Source organism: Topomyia yanbarensis, chromosome 3 (genome assembly GCF_030247195.1).
Source record: "Topomyia yanbarensis strain Yona2022 chromosome 3, ASM3024719v1, whole genome shotgun sequence".
NCBI lineage: Eukaryota > Metazoa > Arthropoda > Insecta > Diptera > Culicidae > Topomyia > Topomyia yanbarensis.
The window spans coordinates 318,310,151-318,329,896 of NC_080672.1; the positions used below are offsets into that span (position 1 = coordinate 318,310,151).

The following is a 19,746-nucleotide window of genomic DNA, read 5'->3' on the forward strand; positions in this document are numbered from 1 at the left end:
TGCAGCCGCCATTAATCATGCTTTGGGCCAGATTTATCACATCATTAATCCAGACAGATGATGCGCAAAAGATCGGTAGTTGGCTTAATAGCTTCTTAATTATTTTTCTCTCCACAATCTTAAAAAATAATAACAATAATAACAGCCACGCCGAAAAGGGTGCTCGTGGGCCGAACCATTTCGTAGCACGTTTCATACTTGCATAACTGGCGGCATTGGTCGCCATCGCTTGCCCTCCGCTTAGATGTGCATTTATATATGTATAGGGATAAAGGTACACAAAGCAGAATAACACCTATCATCCTTCTGGGCGATACCTACAGCTCCGCCGGAGATTCTTTCACGGGTCATATTTCATATTTTGCTGCATAATGGTGGGATATGAAATATGGCGTGCATGAATATGCTCTGACTGGACTCGTGTACGTTTGAAAGGGGAAAATATGTACGGTGTACTTCGAGTTCTAGTTAACCGATTTGGCCAATCGAGTAATTTTTCAAGAATTTATAAATAAAATTAAAAAATCGTTCCCGGAGATGAAGTGTTATTTTTTGTATTTTGGAACTAAAACATCTCTTTGATTTGAACAAATAACCTCCTAACAAGACACTCTCTGAATTGCCACAAAAAATTAAAAAAGTGTCTTTGTTGTCGAATCAACCTTACCCCCCACCCCTTAATTCCTGTTACCGAAAAATCTGTTTGCAGAAGTGACGTGGGTACAAAATTCGAACCGATTAGTGAAGTTGTTATTACTAATCAAATTACGTCAAAAATGAATCCGACTTTCCAAGGTTATTCAAAAACATTTCACTTAAATCTTTAAGACATAACATAATCATATTGAAGCACCCTAATGAGATGGAAATCAAATTCATTTCAATATCAAAAATAAATGCGTTGTACTAAACTTAACAAAAAGAATTTGAACCTTAAAGACAAAATAGTTATTTATGAGCCTCCCTAATCAATAGTATTTTTTCCTAATATATTTTTATATCAAAAACGAATACAGTGCACAAACATTGCATTTAAAGTCATTTATTAACCATTTCGACAAAAAAAAATATTTTGGAGCCACCCTAATGAATAGAAAGTGTTTTTAATTGATTTTAATATCAAAATTCAGCCATCTTCTTGGAACCGACACGAAAAAGTTTTGAATTTGGTTCTCCTTTTGTTCAAAGCCACTATGTAGAGTAGGCTGGGGCAAAATGATCGTTTTTTCAACACAGCACTTTTTTGATTCCATTTGAGGTCTTAAATAACTGTGCAAAATTTGAGGTCGATTGGTTTTGACCCGGCGAAGCGCATTGCGATTGAAATTTGTATGAAGATTAGTATGGGAAAACCTACTTTTTTGTATTTTGAATTTTACAGATTACAATTCTTCCTGCAGTATGCCAACAATTAATTAGAAGTGTAGTTCAGGATATGCTGAACAACTTTGCCGAAGGATGCATGATGTTGGAATGTCTCTAAAACAAGTTATAGCTGTTCAAAGTTCGATAAATTGAATTAAATGCCAAAAACTATTCGTTTTGCCAGCACTGCGGGTTTACCAATGATATTTCATATAGCATACCAAAATAACATCATATATTTTTACCATTTACCACATTGGTATGTTTGGATGAATTACTCAAAAGCCTTAGCGCAATTTCATGGACTTAAGTAGTAACCGTTGACATTTGCTGAAATTACAAAAAATATCATTTATCAATGCTATGATTTAGGAGCTGGTTACAATAATTAGCTTAATCAGCATGTGTTCAATGTTGTCTTCGTGTTAACATGTTTTGAAATGCGGGGTGTTAGGGGAGAGTAGGGGGATAATTAGTGGGTAGGGGAGGATGCGTTGTGAACAACCTAACATATTTTGGTATACGGGTGGGTGAAGGAAATGCGGGTGTGAGGTTGGTCTGAGATAAGGGGAGCGGTAGAGAGAGTTTGGGAGGGGTTTGGGAGGAAGGAGGGTAAAGGTGTATGATAGGGTGCAACGTGCAACACCCAAATGCATAATATACCTTCCATTTGAGACTAGTTTAGTGAAAATTGATTCAATCATCACCGATGTGGCTTTAATTCTGGAATATGTCCGGAACCCGGGACTTCCAGAATTATCGACAGTGGAAATTTATTCTAAGAATCTTTGATTCACTATCAGTGATCCAGGCCAGCGAATAGAAGTAATTTAATGTGAATTTCAATAGATTTTTAACCTATGAGGTATTATGATATATCGTCGCTGTTGTGCTATCTTATAACAAGCGCCATTTTGCACATTTCGAGAAAAACGATTTTTAAAGTTTGAGATTGAATATCTTGAAACTTATAAATGGTATAAATAATTCAAAGAAGACAAATGATGCTTCTATCTATTCTGCATTAATCTCTCAAATATTACGAGAATCGGTTAACTACATTGCGAGTTTTCTTCAAAAATGTAAACAAAAGTCGGTCTCACACGTGTCATAGGTGTGTATTGATGACAAAATTTGTATGGCGTGTCATAATCGTGCATGGAAAATTTCCCATAGAAAAAAATCATCAATTATTAACTTTTATTCATATCTTTGGCTTCATTTGGTCTACAAACAATCGGTCAGATGCATTTTGAAAGAAATGAGTCAGGGAATCTAGAAAAAATAGTTATATCTGGTTATAGTGTTGCCAAATATGCTATATTTCCAATTTAAAAATTAAATTGCATTTTACTCACAGTTCGTGCATTTTTGTTTCGAAAATGATTATGTCATTGTGTTTATCAGATAGTTTTACATATAAAAATATCACATACATAAAGATAATTTGAGCCAACCCCCAGACACAGTCATTTGAAGCAAAAAATTAGAAATTTCTCAGCACGTTTCTCGCTATATCTCAGTAACCAAGCAGAATGTCAAAATTCTGTAAACGCCACTTTGTAGAGATTTCTTAGAGAAGTAATGTGGCATATCTAACTCAGTTTACCCCAAAATGGCGTTTGTCATAAGATAGCACAACAGCGACGATATGAGAAATTCCTATGTGACCGCAATAACCCAGCTATAACTCCGGAACCAAAAGTCAGTATTGAATGAAATTTCATTTGAAATCAAGTTTGTAAAAATGGGTTAGAAGCTCGCTGGAAAAAAGGGGTATAACTTTCGCTTAGGAACAAACAATTTTAATTAGTCATTAGTAATTTAGACCCGCAAATCCAAATAATGTTGAACCTATTTGAATATGTATTACATCACACGGACACCATGGTGTTACCACTCAGTCTGTCAAGTGTCAAACTTGGATATCGCGCAAGTTTTTAGTTGGCTTTTTTACGGTTTTGATATTGTTATTCTCATTCAACCGATTCCGTTCTGAAATCCAATTGATTTCGGCGACCTCTCTGTCGCCTTCATCACACCGGTCGCGCCCCCGCCAAGATTTTGGCTTTATTTGTCCGGCTTCCAACCATTGATCAGCAATACCGATGTACAGAAGATTGTCGCCCGCTGTTTAGATTTGGATACTCTGTTTGAAGTTATTCGTCTTGTACCAAAAGGAAAAAGGACGTGAGCAATATGAACTACACCTCATTTAAAATTGGCCTTGATCCAGCACATAAGGAACAAGCCCTCAACGCAGCATGTTGGCCCGCCGGTCTGATGTTTCCAGCGACAATTGTTTGAATGCAGTGCGATTTTCTGAATGTTTCCTCTTCTCCTTTACCTGCATTCAATGATTGTCCATTGCAGCATCTACCGGATCGCGATAGCAGTATTCTGTCGTATTATCAGAACGCGAGAGGATTAAGAACGAAGATTGAAGCCTTGTTCCTGAACTCTGCAGATTGCGACTTTGACGTGATCATTTTGACCGAAACTGGACTGGACGATTGCATCACCTTACTTCAACTGTTTGGATTGACTTACAACCAGGGGCGGCGAAACACTTTACGCGTGAGTGGGTAGAAAGCATAGGGTGAGGGGTCCATTAGTAATGATTTGCTTCCCTTTTCGCAATGCACACGCTTACATTACATTCACATTAAGTCACGTTCGTTTATGCAAATGGAATTGTGGTACATCGATGTTTTCAAATGTGTGTAGTGCGAGATACAGGCGTTGCACATCTAAATATTTTGAAATGGTTCAAAATTTTTAGTAGGTAATTACCCACTCTGTTATTTTCGAGTGGGTAGTACTACCGATACTACCCACGCTTTCCGCCGGCCCTGCTTACAACGTGTTTCGCTGCGATCGTTGTCGGCGCAATAATGACAAATCTCGATTTGGGAGTGTTTTGATAGCGGTAGCACACCAGTATGCCAGTAAGTTAGTGAGAACGATGAATGGACAGAATTTAGAGCAAGTTTCTGTGTCTGCGCTGATAAAAGGGAGAAAATATTGATTTGCGCTACTTATATTCCACCAGATCGTAGTCATGATCTAACTGTGATCAATGAACAGCCTCCGTAAATGAATTGTGTGATAAAAGTTCGCCAAGCGACGCAGTGCTCGTGTGTGGTGATTACAATCAGCCACGTATGCATTGGGCTCAGAGTGATTTTGGTATTGTATGCAATAGTTCGAATTTGCCACTTACTAGCCACACACTGCTAGATGCCACGGAGTTTATGGGTCTTGCACAGAAAAATCTTGTATGTAATTTGCTCGGACGTACACTCGATCTTGTTTTCTGCCCTTTCGATTGTGATCTAGAGTTGATAGTTGCGTTGCCCCGCTACTACCCGTAGATATCCATCATCCACTGCTTGTCATTTCAATCCATACAAATAGTGAAAGCATGCAATCGTCGACAATTAACGACATTAGCAATAGACGCCGATTGAATTATCGGTTGATAGATTTTACTGTTCTTTCTGATTATTTGAGCAATATTGATTGGGATTCGATGTCTGCAAATGGAGATGTTGATGATATGGCAGAAAGTTTTTGTGGTGAAATTAACCGGTGGCTTGAATTTAATGTTCCTCGTGTCAAACCGCCCGTTTCCCCTGCTTGGAGCACTTTGCAGCTACGTCAGTTAAAGCGTGAGCGGAACGCTTATCAACGTAAACTTCGCCGCCAACGGACCCTTACCAATGCTTGCAACTTTCGTCGATCTGTCAATGCATATCGTTCTCTAAACGTTAGTTTGTATAAATCCTATGTGCTTCGCATGCAGACTAACCTACGACGAAATCCACGATGTTTTTGGCGATTTGTAAATTCCAAAAGGAAAAACTCATCAAATTTCTTTCTTGGTAGTGCGGTCGTTACTTCAGCTTCCGAATCATGTGAACTATTTGCGAGGCATTTCGCTGAAGTCTTCTCGAGCAGCTTTACTTCAAGACAAGAGGCGGAAAATGCTGCTACCGATTTTCCCATCGGTGTAATTGATTTGGGCACTTTTGTTGTTACGCCTGAATTGGTTGAACACGCTGCAAAGAAACTAAAAAGCTCTTATTCACCCGGACCAGATGGCTTGCCCGCTGTTGTTCTACGCCGCTGCATCACTGCTTTGGCAGGTCCATTGAGTAGGATTTTCAATCGATCGTTTGAGCAAGCTAAATTCCCTCGCATATGGAAGCAGTCATATATGTGTCCTATTTTTAAGGATGGCGATCGGCGGAACGCTGCAAATTATCGTGTAATAACCAGTTTTTCTGCATCCTCGAAACTTTTTGAGATAATTGTGAGTGCTGCCATGTTAGATTGTGCAAAGAATTACATCTCGTTCGATCAGCATGGATTTATGCCAGGAAGATCAGTCGCAACAAACTTGCTGAGTTTCACGTCCAAGTGCCTCACGGACATGGAGGCCAAAGCACAGATGGATGTCATATATACAGATCTAAAAGCAGCGTTCGACAAAATTGATCACAGGATACTTCTTTGCAAGTTATCTCGACCGGGAATGTCTTCTCAACTCGTGGCCTGGTTGGAATCGTATCTTTCTGGAAGAGTTTTAGTAAAATTGAATGACAGCATATCATCGCAGTTCACAAATAAATCAGGTGTTCCGCAAGGCAGTAACTTAGGACCCTTGCTATTCGCAATATTTTTTAACGATATCGCATTGCTTTTGGAAGCTGGTTGTAAATTAGTTTATACAGATGATTTGAAACTGTACCTCCTAGTTCCCACGGTAGAGGATTGTTGGCGCTTACAAGGTCTGCTGCAACTGTTTGTTGATTGGTGCTGCAAGAATAAGCTTATCATTAACGTGGCCAAATGCCAAGTGATAACATTTCATCGAATTCCACGGCCCGTTATGTTCGATTACAGCATTAGTGGCATCGTTTTGACGAGAGTCGATCAGGTGTGCAATTTGGGAGTGCAGTTGGATGCAAAGCTGATGTTCGATTCACAACGCTTGTTGATCATCTCAAAAGCTTCGCGTCAACTGGGTTTTATCTTCAAAATTGCTAAAGAATTCAAATATCCGCTTTGCATGAAAGCTCTGTACTGTTCACTCGTTCGCCCGATTCTTGAAAACGCCTCAGTGATTTGGTTTCCACATCAAGTTTCGTGGTGCATTAGAATCAAACGAGTGCAGAAACGCTTCGTTCGCATGGCACTAAGAAGCCTGCCATGGCGAGACACAGTTAATCCGCCGCCATATCCGGATAGGTGTCAATTGCTGGGACTTGAAACATTACAAAGTCGCCAAAAAATTCAATAGGCGGTAATCAGCAGTCTCAAAAAGTCAAAAGTTTCTCAAAATATTTTTTTTTTCGGTTTAACATAAAATCTCGTCGTTTCATACATTTGAAGGATATTTGGCATCAAAAATACGAATTTGATTTTTGAAATTTCCTGGGCCCCCTTTGAAAATAAAATTTTAGTTCCTGCTTGGAAATTTCTTATGTGACTGGAAGATTCATATTATATTTCCGTAACCATAAAACTGATCTGTATAAAATTTCATAGCAGTCCATGAGAATAATATACCTTTCGTTTGAGACAAAGTTTGTGAAAATCGGCCCAACCATCTGTTGTGAAACTGATGTGTTTTTTTTTTTAATTTTGAAAGATGTTGATTTTTTCGGGCACTTCCAGAACCGTCTGTGCTCAATGTGGCCAACAAGATTTCGCTGGGTGGTCAATAACCACACTCCTCAACTCGTAACTCCGCAACAGGAGGTCAGATCGAAATAAAATTTAATAACAGTTTTCTGGGGACGCAACACCGTTCATTTGAAATTAAATTTGTCAATTCGATCCAGTCATCACTGAGAAATCGATGTAACTGTTATTTTGAATTGGTACTTCCGCCGGGGCTTTCGGAACCATCAATGGTGGCCAAGGTGGCCAAAGAGACTTTGAATGGCTGTTAGTGACCTAGAAGTACAAATCCAAGCAGTTGTGGACACATTTTGAAAAAAATTTCACCTTTTTACATTCATCGCCATATACGTTGAAATCGGGATTTGCTGCGTGTTCGAACTCATCACCTTGTAATTCCGGAACCGGAAACCGGACCAATAAGATTAGCAGTCAGTGGGAACGCTGTACCTTTCGTTTGAGACCAAGTTTGTAAAAATCGGTGAATTATTCGCTGAGAAATAGGTGTGACATTAACTGAGGGACTTGGCAAGTTTCCTGGTGGCATCAAGAGCCGTCATAGGTGGACAATGTGATCAAAGCGACTTCGATGCGTAATTTATGATCTAAACACACAAATCCAAGTACTATTGCACACATTTCAATATGTGTTGCATCATTTGGACATCATGGTGGTATCAGTTTATATGGAAATTTGCTGTGTGATCGTACTCTTCAACCAGTAACTTCGGAACGGGAAGTCGGATCACTAAATAAATCAATTTCGACCGATGGGAAGGTTGTACCTTTCATTTGAAACTAAGTTTGTGCAAATCGGCCATCTCTGAGAAAATCGATGAGATCATTTGACACATACACACATACATACATGCACACACAATACAGACTTTTTTCGATCTCAATGAACTGAGTCGAATGGTATAAGAAATTCGGCCCTGTGGGTTAAAAAGTCGAAATTCTGACCGATTGCATAACCTTTCTAGATGAGAAAGTCAAAAACAAGATTTTCGAGTTTTAATTGTTTATAACTAAAAAGTAATTAACAAATTCACATAGTTTTTGTGCTAGTTGTACTCCTTACATCCCTAAGAGTTGATTAAAAGAAAGAATTTGTATTTATATGTCAACGCTAACTAGAAATTCAGTAAAAACTTAGGAGAAATAGGTGGAACGTTTACGTCCCACTGTGTCGCAAAGGGAAACTCCTTATTTTCGTACAATAGACAAAACTTTTATTTCTCATTGACTATTGTAATTTCTGTTCATCGTATAGCGATTCTGGAATTTCTTATCAAAGAGAATTATGAATTTTGAAGCCAAAGTGTGATTGGAGTACAAGAAAAACATTGTAGCTATATCGTTTGATGAACAGAAGTCCTCCATATTGTCCAAAAAGTTAACAAATTTGAACCTAAATCTCATAGAATTATATTTTTATTCATCAGTTTTAAACCAACTTTGAAGCGGTCAACCAGAATTCTCAAATGACTAAATATCTAATCGAGTTTGTTGAAATATAAAGGTTCCAATTTCTGCCAAACGTATCTTACAAGATATTCATGGAAAAGGAGATTTATTCAAAATTATATCAGTCATCCTCCAGAACGAGGGAAGAAAAAAAAGGAACCACTATACCTTTGACAGAAAAAACTTTTCGTTTTTTGCTATCTTTCCCAGCATCTTTGAAAAGAGTACCAATTTCCTACATACAAATTGTATCTATTCTTCTCTATATCTCCTTGGTCATAAGATACCATTGGTGCGCAAGAGCCAATGGAATCTGGAATTATGTTTTCTCAGCTTTAAGGTGGGGTTTTGCCAGCACTCTGAATACACTGTTCAATTAAAGCAAACCATTTTTCACATATGAAAATATTTTTTGAAATCGGCTCATTAACCAGTAGGCCTCGTGAAAATCTACAACTTTGGTAAAATTTTCATAACTTTCCCGGGAAATTTAAGACCGATTTATAGTTTTCTACATAGTTGTAAACAATGAAATTGGCCAACAGATTGTCACTTTTAGAAATAATTGAATGCCTATAGCAATACCTAGTGGCAAAAATATCAAATAGTTTCACTGCAAAACCAAAGTTTTCAAACAAAATAAAAAAGTTGTTCTGGAGCCCCCGACCGATTATTTTGCTTTAAATTGCAAATGAAAGAGAAAAGTCTGTTCTACTACACACTGAAGTTTTAGAGATGCCAATTTTTTTTCGAATAAACATGTTCCACCAAACACACCGTGCACTATTTAAAAAAAACGAATTTTTCGCTGCTTCACTTCTAAAAGTTTTCTTAATTCCATTAAGTAAAATTAAATTTAAAATTGAAACTAAAAGAATAGCAATTCAAGGTAATCTTTTTGAGTTTACCAGGAGTTTACCATGACCATCACTGATTCGAACAAAACTTCGCAGTTGTGTTTGGTTTATGAATCTCATAATTTCTTCCGGCAATTAGAACATTTTGACACAAGAGCAGTTTTTTGAAAGGGCGTAGAAGTTTTAGCATGCAGCATTTTCAAAAAAATGTTTGTCATTCCATATCAGAATGTATTTAACTAAAATCTTCCAAAATTTGATCATTTTAATCTGTTTGAAATTTTCGACTTTGCAAAATTATGCTCATTTTAGAAGTTATTAGCGTTTATCCACCATAAACTATCAACAATCAAATGTTTATCGTATTACACACGAAATTTTTTTTTTAGTAGATTTGGATCGTGTGAAAACTTAATAAGAATGTTTTCTTAACAACATCTTTAATCATATTTTTTAAATTCATACTACAGTAAGATTCCGTTTTTGGCATTCTCCCTTCATGGCACACTCCGATTTTGGCAACAAATGGGTTTAAAAAATGTGCAATAGATATTTTTTGTATCAATTGATATCACATTTGACTTTGTTTCTGAACATGGGAGTTCTTAAAAGCGCAAATCAGTTTTTTTTTCAATTTCGTTAAAATTGTATCATAGTTTCAATACATTACTGTGATAATTTTCAGATCTTTTTCTTTTCTTTTTTCTTTTAAAACAGCGTTATGCATTTAAGGGTTAACTATATTTTACAATATACGCGTTGCGTTTAATGATTACAATAAGCATAGAAATGTATTATTTATGTACAATATAACTATTAACAGTCTAACTACTGTCTGACGGTATAAATTTTTATAGTAAGACCTAGAATTATGCACTTTAAGAGTCAAGTACAGAGGAATGCACTACACTGCATAATAAGACAAAATTTTCAATAAAACATTAGTAAGATTGCGAGCATTTTTCTGTTCACTTTCTCTTTCGATTATTATGACATCACCACAAAACTTGGCACTAAATTTCCAATACATATCGAAGGCTGACCATAGTGCGTCCCAAAGCCGTATTTAGGAATACAAAACTGATGGCCTCCAAATAGTTTGTTTTAGCTTTATGATGTCTTTGGCAAATTTGTTAGTATTTTGTTGGCGATTTTTTCAAATGAATGGAATTAGGGTGGTTCTTATGGTTAGGATGTTCAAAGTATCGACTGTTTGGATGTGTAAAGTTTACCTGCGCAATTCTCTACAATATTATAAAACAAATTAATTAAATCAAGCTTGCTAAATAAACAAGGCTATCTATAATGGTTAATTTGCTATGATTTCTTTAAAAATTTGAGGTAGAGCGGCTTTTGAAATCAGGTTGCTTAAATTATCTTTTGATGTGTTAATTCCTCGCAAATGCATAGTTTTAGAGATTTTTGAAACATTTTACATTTCTTATAAAAGATATGTATAGAATTCGCTCAAACTTTCAAGATTTTTTCCGAGGCCCGGAGGACCGAGTCTTATATACCAGTTGACTCAGCTCGACGATTTGGGACAATGTCTGTGTGTGTGTGTGTGTCTGTGTGTGTGTGTGTGTGTCTGTGTGTGTGTGTAACGGACAAATTCTCATTCGTGTTTCTCAGCAATGGCTGAACCGATCTTATCCAAACCAATTTTAAATGAAAGAACCAAAAACAGTATGAACGCTATTAATTTGTTTTTGATTCTGATGTTTAGATTCCAAGATATGAATGCTTGAATGCGTAAAAATGGCGTTTTTTGCAGTTTTTTTTAAATTATCTGCCGAAATTGACAATATAGATTAACAATTTATATGTTTTTAGACAGCTTTAACGAATACCTTTCGAACAAGCTATAGATTGTTGAAATCGGACTATTATCAAAAGAGATATTTAACATTAAATGCGGACGAAAGATTTTTATCATTTCCCATTGCCAGAAATATGACCAAAAACATGTAATCTATTATTAACTCCAAAACGGCTTATTTTAGTTTAATAGTATCTTCGGAGGATTTAATGGAGGTAATATAGCCTTTATTTTGGTATTGTGCTTTAGCTGATTAATCCCCCTATGAGTGAGATATTTTCACAAATTTTCTTGGAAGTGATTATATCGAAATGATGTCTTCAGCAAATTTGTAGCTCTTACTTTTGCAAATAACTTTACTAAAGACTTTAAATATCTACTTTGAATACTTTAAAAGTTATGGCTTGTTGTTTGTTGATTACTCTTTGTCGCCTATTTATTGTTCAATATGGTAATAATCCATTGAAATAAGCCAAACAGTATTTCGATAAAACGAATTTTGTATTTCATTTCTGTATCTACAACCGCTAGAAATAATCAGCGAACACTTCCAAGTTGTCTGGAAGGAACTTGATAGCTTATCAGTGCAAAAATGTTCATTTGTGCGAGCCTTCTGACTGCAATTTTTCTAACTCATGACCATCTGATCGATCTGAAACATATCGGAAAATGAAAAGCGAAATAAATAACTCCAAGCAACGGCGTTGCCAAGAGAAGGTTTTGGGGTTTAACACCATACAACCCCCCCCCCTCCTCCCCACCAAACCCAAAAAAAAATTATTGGATTGAAGTTGAAAATTTATTGATGCAGACTGATTTAATTCAATATTACAATAACAATTATCTGATCCGTAGATTGATAACCTGTTGTTGTAAACATCAATGGGGTCCTGATATGTAACTGATCTATTGGTCTTGATTTCACAGTTGTCTAATAGCATCAATATCAAATTCCTACCTGAAAACATTCCAATAGAAAATTCCAGAGTTCTGTAATCAATCATAATCCTCAGATTTCTTTTCAAATTGAGCTCGCTTTTGTAGAAATGTACTGTAATAAGGGTCTTTATTTAATAGGAAGCGAAGTTAAAATTGATTTAATGTCTATGAAACATAGAACTGCTCACCAAAAAATGCATAACTTTCAACATTTGCTAAAAATGTTTTTGCCTTTCTCATTCACTCTAAAATTCGTCAATCGAATCCCGACCCGGAGAGCCCAGTGTCATATGCCAATCGACTGAGTTCGTCGAGATCGAAAAATGTCTGTGTGTGTATGTATGTGTGTATGTAGAAAAAAAAATGTGACCTCTGTTTCTCAGAGATGGCTGGACCGATTTTTATCGATTGGACTTCCGGTGCCGGAGTTACGGGTTGAAGAGTGCAATTACACAGCAAATTCACATATAAACTGAAATGAAAAAATTTCAAAATCAAATTTGTATTTTTGATGCCAAATGACATTAAAATGCATGAAACATTGAGATGTTTGACAAAAATTGACTTCTTTGGACTTTGGTACACTTTTGCCTTTCTCATATAGAAAGGTTATGCAATCACTCCAAAAATCGTCAATCATACCGGCCCGGAGAGAGTATGCAGTGAGGGGTTGCTACTTTAAAATTAAAACTAGTTTAAAATTTCTTAACAAGTTGAAAATGTTCGGCAGGACCTGGACCTCCCGGATCTTTCTCCATGATCCGCCGCTGGTTTCAAGCGATGTTTCAGTATCACATAGTATTTCAAGATCGTGGCTGTCGATCCATTGTATGTATGTGCAAATCGTACTGAACATGTAATATTCATTTCCACCATTGTATTGAACATAACCAGCCATAGAATCGTAGTCTGGACAAATGAGACAAGCACAATTGCACCACTAGGTGCATTAAAACAGGTTTTTATTTTGGGAATGCGTCGAGTTGAGACGAAAACGTAATATGATTAATAACGAGGATAACACTTTCCGAATGTAGAGAGAAATTTATGAAAAATGACGATTTCCATTCGATTCTAGCAGGTTCTGATCGATTTTGATGAGCATTTGATATTTGTTGTATGACCAATTATATGTATAGGTCAAATGTTTAGAAACAGTAATTTACGGTCAAGATAGCATCATTTTGAAACCGCCAATTTCGGAGGTTTAGTATCTTCGATGAGTTTTACAAACGTTAAACAGCGCATCATTTGAAACAATAATTTTGACGGTATATCAACCAAGAAGTATTTATGGTGAATTTTCTCAGGTTAATATTCTTGACTACAATAAAGTCTCAACAAATTCGCTAAAGACACGAACTCTGTTACTGTTTTCTGAAAAATTAATTCTGCATAATTTTAAAACTTCAAAAATTACGGTTTTGGAATTACGCCGTTTGGACAGTATGATCGATTTTCACCAAACCGAATTTCTGGCTACGCCGCTGATTTCAAGTACGTAGAAACAAAGTCGTTCTACACTCGTTTAAAAGAAACTTCTTCGAATGCTGAATATCTATTACAACACATTGAAACCCCGATTTTATCAGCCAAATATGAACATATGTTTGACGGGCTCTAGCAGACGAACAAGACTGAATTCGAGTAAATCCTTTCTTGAGAATGTTTCCTTATCATGAAGATATGCGAAATATGCGAAAATAAAAAGTTCATCATAATCAGAAATAGTTATCAGACTACATCAAGGGACGAGAAGAATATTTTAACAGCTTCAGTTTATTATAAAGAAAAAAATTGCCCGATTTAGTCAATGTCTCCATTTTGTCAGCCTAAAATACACCATGAGACTGATAAAAATGGGTCTTTATTGTATGTATAATTCGCTGTGTTTCACATTAATAGGTACATTTCTTTTTTGGAGATTTTTTATTGCATCGAACTACAACAATTTTTAGGTAGTTTTCAAGGAGTTATTTTATAGACTTATTCCAAAATCTGGCGAACCTATTCCAATTCGTATACCAATTAATTGGTATACTTAAGGGTTTATATGTTGCAGATAGAGAAAATACTGAAATTTTCAGCTTTTTTCCTACACAATATTACGAAAGCTTATCAAACAATTTTTCCTAATAAGTTTGTGGAAATTATAAACTATTTGAAATTTTTTAATAGTTTTATTTTTTATTTTACCGTGATTTTTTAATAAATAGTGACCATCGCTTCACAACGTAGTCTATTTTTCATGGCTTGCGGTGAGCACGATCTCTCGAATTGCTGAACTGAAAATTATGGAATAGAAATTAATTTTTAGTATTCTTTACAGACCCGCTGGTGCCCTAAGACGATTTCGCTAGATTTTCAGAGCACTGTGCACCCAGTGCATTAACGCAAGTGACGGAAGGTTATCGAAAAGTTTCGTGAAAATGAAAATTCCAGTAATGATGATGATTTTCCAAAACGGTTCGTTTTCGAGAGGTTTTTATTTGTTCTTTGGCATTAGGATTAGCGATAATAATTCAAATCAAGGATACTACTGGGAAGTCACCTTTAGAAAAAGTCGATGTCGAAGTAAAATTTGGAACTATGCACGCATGCACTTCAGAGATAGTGTGATATCAGGAGCTGCAATTTCATTTCAACGCTTTTTTGTGAATAGGGCGATACTTACAAATGTAAATATAGGGCTTTTTCATAAATGCGAATGAGGGCTTTGAAACGCAACAAATTTACCTAAAAATTTTGATTCTACGATATTGCTTTTTTAAACTACAGCAAAAAATACAACGGGCGAAACTGTATTTTTGTTTGTTTATTTAAAGTTTCGCCCTCCACGCTCTATGCAAACAAACAGGGCGATACTTTTTTGCTAGCAGTTTAGAGGCGAAACTGTTATTTTCGTATTTTTTTAGGATTATCAAGCTGATACCAGCTGTAAATAGTAACAATGATCTCTATTGAAAAAACACGGATGAAATCGGTGCACAGTGGGACGAGCCCGGACTTAAGTCCATATATGAAGGTTATGCGATATTCTCACTAGTATTTTTCTCGTATCAGCTGAGCCATCAGCCATCATTTTCGCGAGATTTTAGGTGATTTGAATGCAAAATGAATTTTTGACAGCTGTTTGAAGGGCATAACTCAAGTGTTTTTGCATTATTTGACCATAGGAACTATATACGGTTATTCTCATTTTTCAAAGAAACGGTTGATTTTATAAATTGCATTACTTCACCAAAATTATCCGTGTGATAAAATCACATCGTAAAATCGCCAAAAATAAGTCACTAGTTGGTTTAGTTAGTGGTTAGATAACTGTTTGTCATGATTTTTTGTTATTGAATTCGAACTTCTAAAACGATAACAACGCCCGTGAATGCCCGCGATCACACTATGCTCATTCGAAAGCTTTTCATTTTCTCTTTAAAATGAGCCTATGCTAGTTTTGCGATAAGCAGTCAAAATTTGAAAAAAACTGTGAATGGAGACGCATGGTTATTACTGATATTTAATTTGAATATTCACTTTATGACTAGAATAATGACACTAATTTATGCACAACTTTCAAATAACATTTAGAGCATGATCTACAAGGGTTTTACTAGTGATCAAGAGTAAGGAAGTGGAAAGTATGGTTTTTAAATGGTAAAGGAATTAAGAATGTTTAAAATTCAGTAAATATTTTCAACCATCTCAAATGTGTCATAAAATGTTTCATGAACTCTTTTTGCTAACTTACGCAATAACTGTCAATCTTAGTGAACACAGTTGAGTTCTAGTGATTTGGTGGGACTATTTTTTCCGAGTTTGCATAGCACTGATATAGCTTAAGGGTATGCGATATTATCCAAATAAAATAAGACCATTTTTAAATGAACCACATACATGAAAAAAAGATTTTGGATTTATTTTAATTTAAGGTATGAAATAATCAATCTAAGCAACTTAAAACACACCTGCGAAAACAAAATCGTTAACCATCTTGTTGATTAGTGAATGTAAATAAATATTCCACTAAGACGCTCAACATGTTTGTTTTGAAAATGAAAAAAATTTAGTTTTCATACCAATACTAATAAATTAAACGTTCCAAAATTAGACAATCACATCTTATTTGTTCCTTAAAAATAATATAGTCATTTCTAAAGCCCCATAATGAGATGTCAATCAATTCGTTTTAATACGGAAGACAAATTTCAAAATTACAATTGAAAGAAATCTTTATAAAAGACAAAATATTCACTTTTGAACCACTCTAATGAGTAGTAAAGTTAATTTCTATTTTCTATAACCAACATAGGAATTCAACGCACAAAAATGTCTTTAAAAAAAACTTGAACCTTCACAACAAAATAATTATTTTTGAGCCACCCTAATGTATAATGAAATTTTTTCTGCAAATGTTTATATCAGAAACGATTTAGCACACGAAAATTAATATACACAAATTTTAAGAACGATTTAAAAAAAATATTTTTGAGGCACCCTAATGAATAGTAAATGTTCATTTTTGAAATGTTTTAATATCGAAAACGAATTCAGCGTACCAAAATTACATAAAAACGTCCTATATTAACCGATACGGAAAAGTTTGGACTTTAGTCCACCTTTTGTTCTAAGTCGTGCCAGGCAAGACAAACGTAAGTGCGATACTTCAATGCTGATAGGTGGGACCGAAAAAGTAAACAATCGCCAAATGGGTGATACTATCATTTTGTCAATTTCAATAGCAAAAACAAATTTTAATTTAATAATTTCAAATACTTTATGAAGTTTTGGGTTTCGATCACTGAATCATGCAATCTAGGATGTAAAAAAACACAATAGTTCTTAAATAGGAAATAAAACCAAGTCTGGAAATATTCACTGTTGATTTTTTTTGAATGGTATCACTCATCGTATCGCACTTTTCAAGAAAAAGCGTTGATTTCTTAGTTCCCAGTCGCGTTGGAAATTTGAGTAAAGTATAAACTTCAAATCGATTCAAAAAAAAATTTCGATTTTTTTGGCTCAGTACAATATATAACCCCTTTAGGAAGATTCAGTTTTCCCACCACAATATAGATATTTTATTGACAGAGCATTAACAATAATTCGTTGGTATGTCTATTTTATGGGCCATTTTTTCGCTTTCCCATTGATTTGGTTCGAGGTTTCTAGCACTGATGTTGTCCTATGCTGATTTGAGCGATTCTCTGAGTCTTGCTACTATCCCATGTAGTATGTGTTATCAAAAACATCACGAAGCATCAAGTTCTAAATGTTCTCAAACGATATAATATCCGAAGAGTGATAAGAGTTATAAGAAGTGTCTCATCACACTGTTAGGTGGATTAAAAACGTTTTTACCGTAGCAATGATGTATCAATTATTTTTGTTTGGACAGTTGCAAGTGATTTTTACAACAAAAATGGTTTTCTTCAAACCTTAATATCTTCAAGCGTTGCAATTCGATTTTCAATCTATCAATTCCATCTGGAATATCGACGATTGTCTAGTTATGGAGAACAATTAAATTTATTTATTTTTTAAAAGAACTATGTTTTTAAGCAATATTGCTCATTAATATTCAGAAAGAAAAAATATCAATCCCAAGAGTGAAATCAACAATACCATGCAGTGATTTTTTTGCGTTCTGACGTCTATTAAATCGATGAAAAGCGATTCGAATTAAGTGATATTTTACACCTCCGTAATGAGAGCATTGCACTCTAGAAGTGCGCGAAAATTGTGAGAATTCTACTGGACTACGACTAAATTTGATAAAAACAAGAAAAAAAATCAATTTGCTTATTATTTCTTTTATCTCATTCCTTTTCGCTTATTATTATATGATTAAAGATCCTTGTAAAATTTTTGAAGTCGTAAATTGAAAATACAAATTCAAAAATAAGGTTCCATTTTTGGTACGGTTCCTGTTTTGGAGACTGAAAAAAAATAAAATTGTTGCCAAAAACGGAATCCTACGGTATTAACATTAAAAATGTAATTTTCTTATTAAATATGATCCTAAATGGCATTTCAAATCAAAATACATATAACAATTTTTTTCGGTAATTAATCATCTTAGTGTAATTCAAGTTCATAGCAGGAAAAAATGACATTTAATGTGTACAACAATTCTTGCCGCGTATGTGACCGTCTATCACCCCTCGAGATTCTAAACTGGGTCCCATGTATTGCTCTATGCTTGAGATCAGTTACAACAACATGAGCTCGATTTCTTGGATTGTTAGTAAAAAAATATTATAATATTGTAAACTATGCATAAAATTCCATTTTGTTTTGAACCCTCGTATTTCCCAAAAATAATTAATTTAATGCACTATTCTCCGAGATCCAATTTCTGAACAACTTCTTCGAAATAACTGCATCATAACTATCGCTGTCTCCTTGAAATATAACCAATCTACTGCTCTATTCTCACCACGTTCAAATATTGAACTATCGCTTACATACAAATATAAGTACCGAAACGATGAATCGAAAAACGTACCAAAATGCCGTCGGTACTTCGAAAGAAATCTTACCTTCATATTCTCCTTCACAGCATCCAACCCATGTGCCGGTATTCATTAGTTTTCTTCTCGTCAGCCTACTGTGAGCTTTCGATATGTCCGAAGGTATGTCTGCTTTCGAGCGATAATTTTTTCATTGCACAACTTTCCCACTGCCACTTCATTCCGCAACAATTCACATTCCAAGATAAACTACGATATTTTCCATAAGTTAATTAAAATCACGTCAAGCGCCAACTAGTTTCAGCGCTTCCCATTTTCACCACAATAATACTGTGAAGGTAAGCGATTTTCCAGCAGCATTCTTCGTTCGCAATTTTCCCATCCCGCACCGGGTGGGGACCCGAGCATCATCCAGCGGCGATGACCGGCTAGGCGTCCTAATCGATTATCTATTACGTGTGCCTGTTCTCTCACCAGGTCGATAAAGTAGATCAATTGATAGAACGTGACAGTCGTTCGAACACGCACGTGACTACAATGAAACAAAAACGCGAAAAAGCTCAGTTGGAACACCGGCGTGAGAAAAAAAATATATGCGCGGGCACGTCTAAACACGACCGTTATTCGCTCGGAACTGGCTGGATGTCTGCGCTCTCGTTTGGCTGTATCGATCCCTCCAGATCCGAAAGCTCATAATCAAGTAAACATATGAACACACGATCTTGCAAGGTGATAATATATTGGAGGGAACAGCAAGATGCAACAAATGGAAGATCAGCTGGCTGAAAAGAGGGTGATTGTTTTTGTTGGGTTTGTTTTGTTTGAATTTTCTACGTTCGTTTGCTATGCTATGTCTTTAGATTTTCTCTCAACTCATGCTGAGGAGCTTTTACTCATGCTCTTTCTACCATCTTCCATGCCAGAGAGTATGTTTTCATGTACATGGGAGAGGGCATCTGGGTTCACGAACAAGGCGTCATGGAAACATAAAAGCTCCGCCCATTTTATTTTTCATCTCTTTCCTTCCCCATCTGCTTTTTGTTTTATATTTCATCGAATTTATTTAAGCATTTATTCAATCTTCGAGAGAGTGCTGGTAGTTTTGGTATGAAGAATTTTCTTTATTTTGAAACGGATTCAGGCT

The 19,746-nt window shown here is 35.6% G+C and overlaps 1 protein-coding gene across 1 annotated transcript in view; it reads right to left on the minus strand.

Moving 5' to 3' along the window:
* Positions 1-19,221, minus strand: part of LOC131693404 (LIM/homeobox protein Awh-like) — a 94,767-nt gene extending 75,546 nt beyond the window's left edge. The window contains exon 1 of the mRNA XM_058981181.1: positions 18,672-19,221. Coding sequence (XP_058837164.1) covers positions 18,672-18,677 — 6 coding nt within the window. The 5' untranslated portion in view covers positions 18,678-19,221. The remainder of the gene's footprint in view (positions 1-18,671) is intronic.
* Positions 19,222-19,746: the final 525 nt, after the last annotated feature.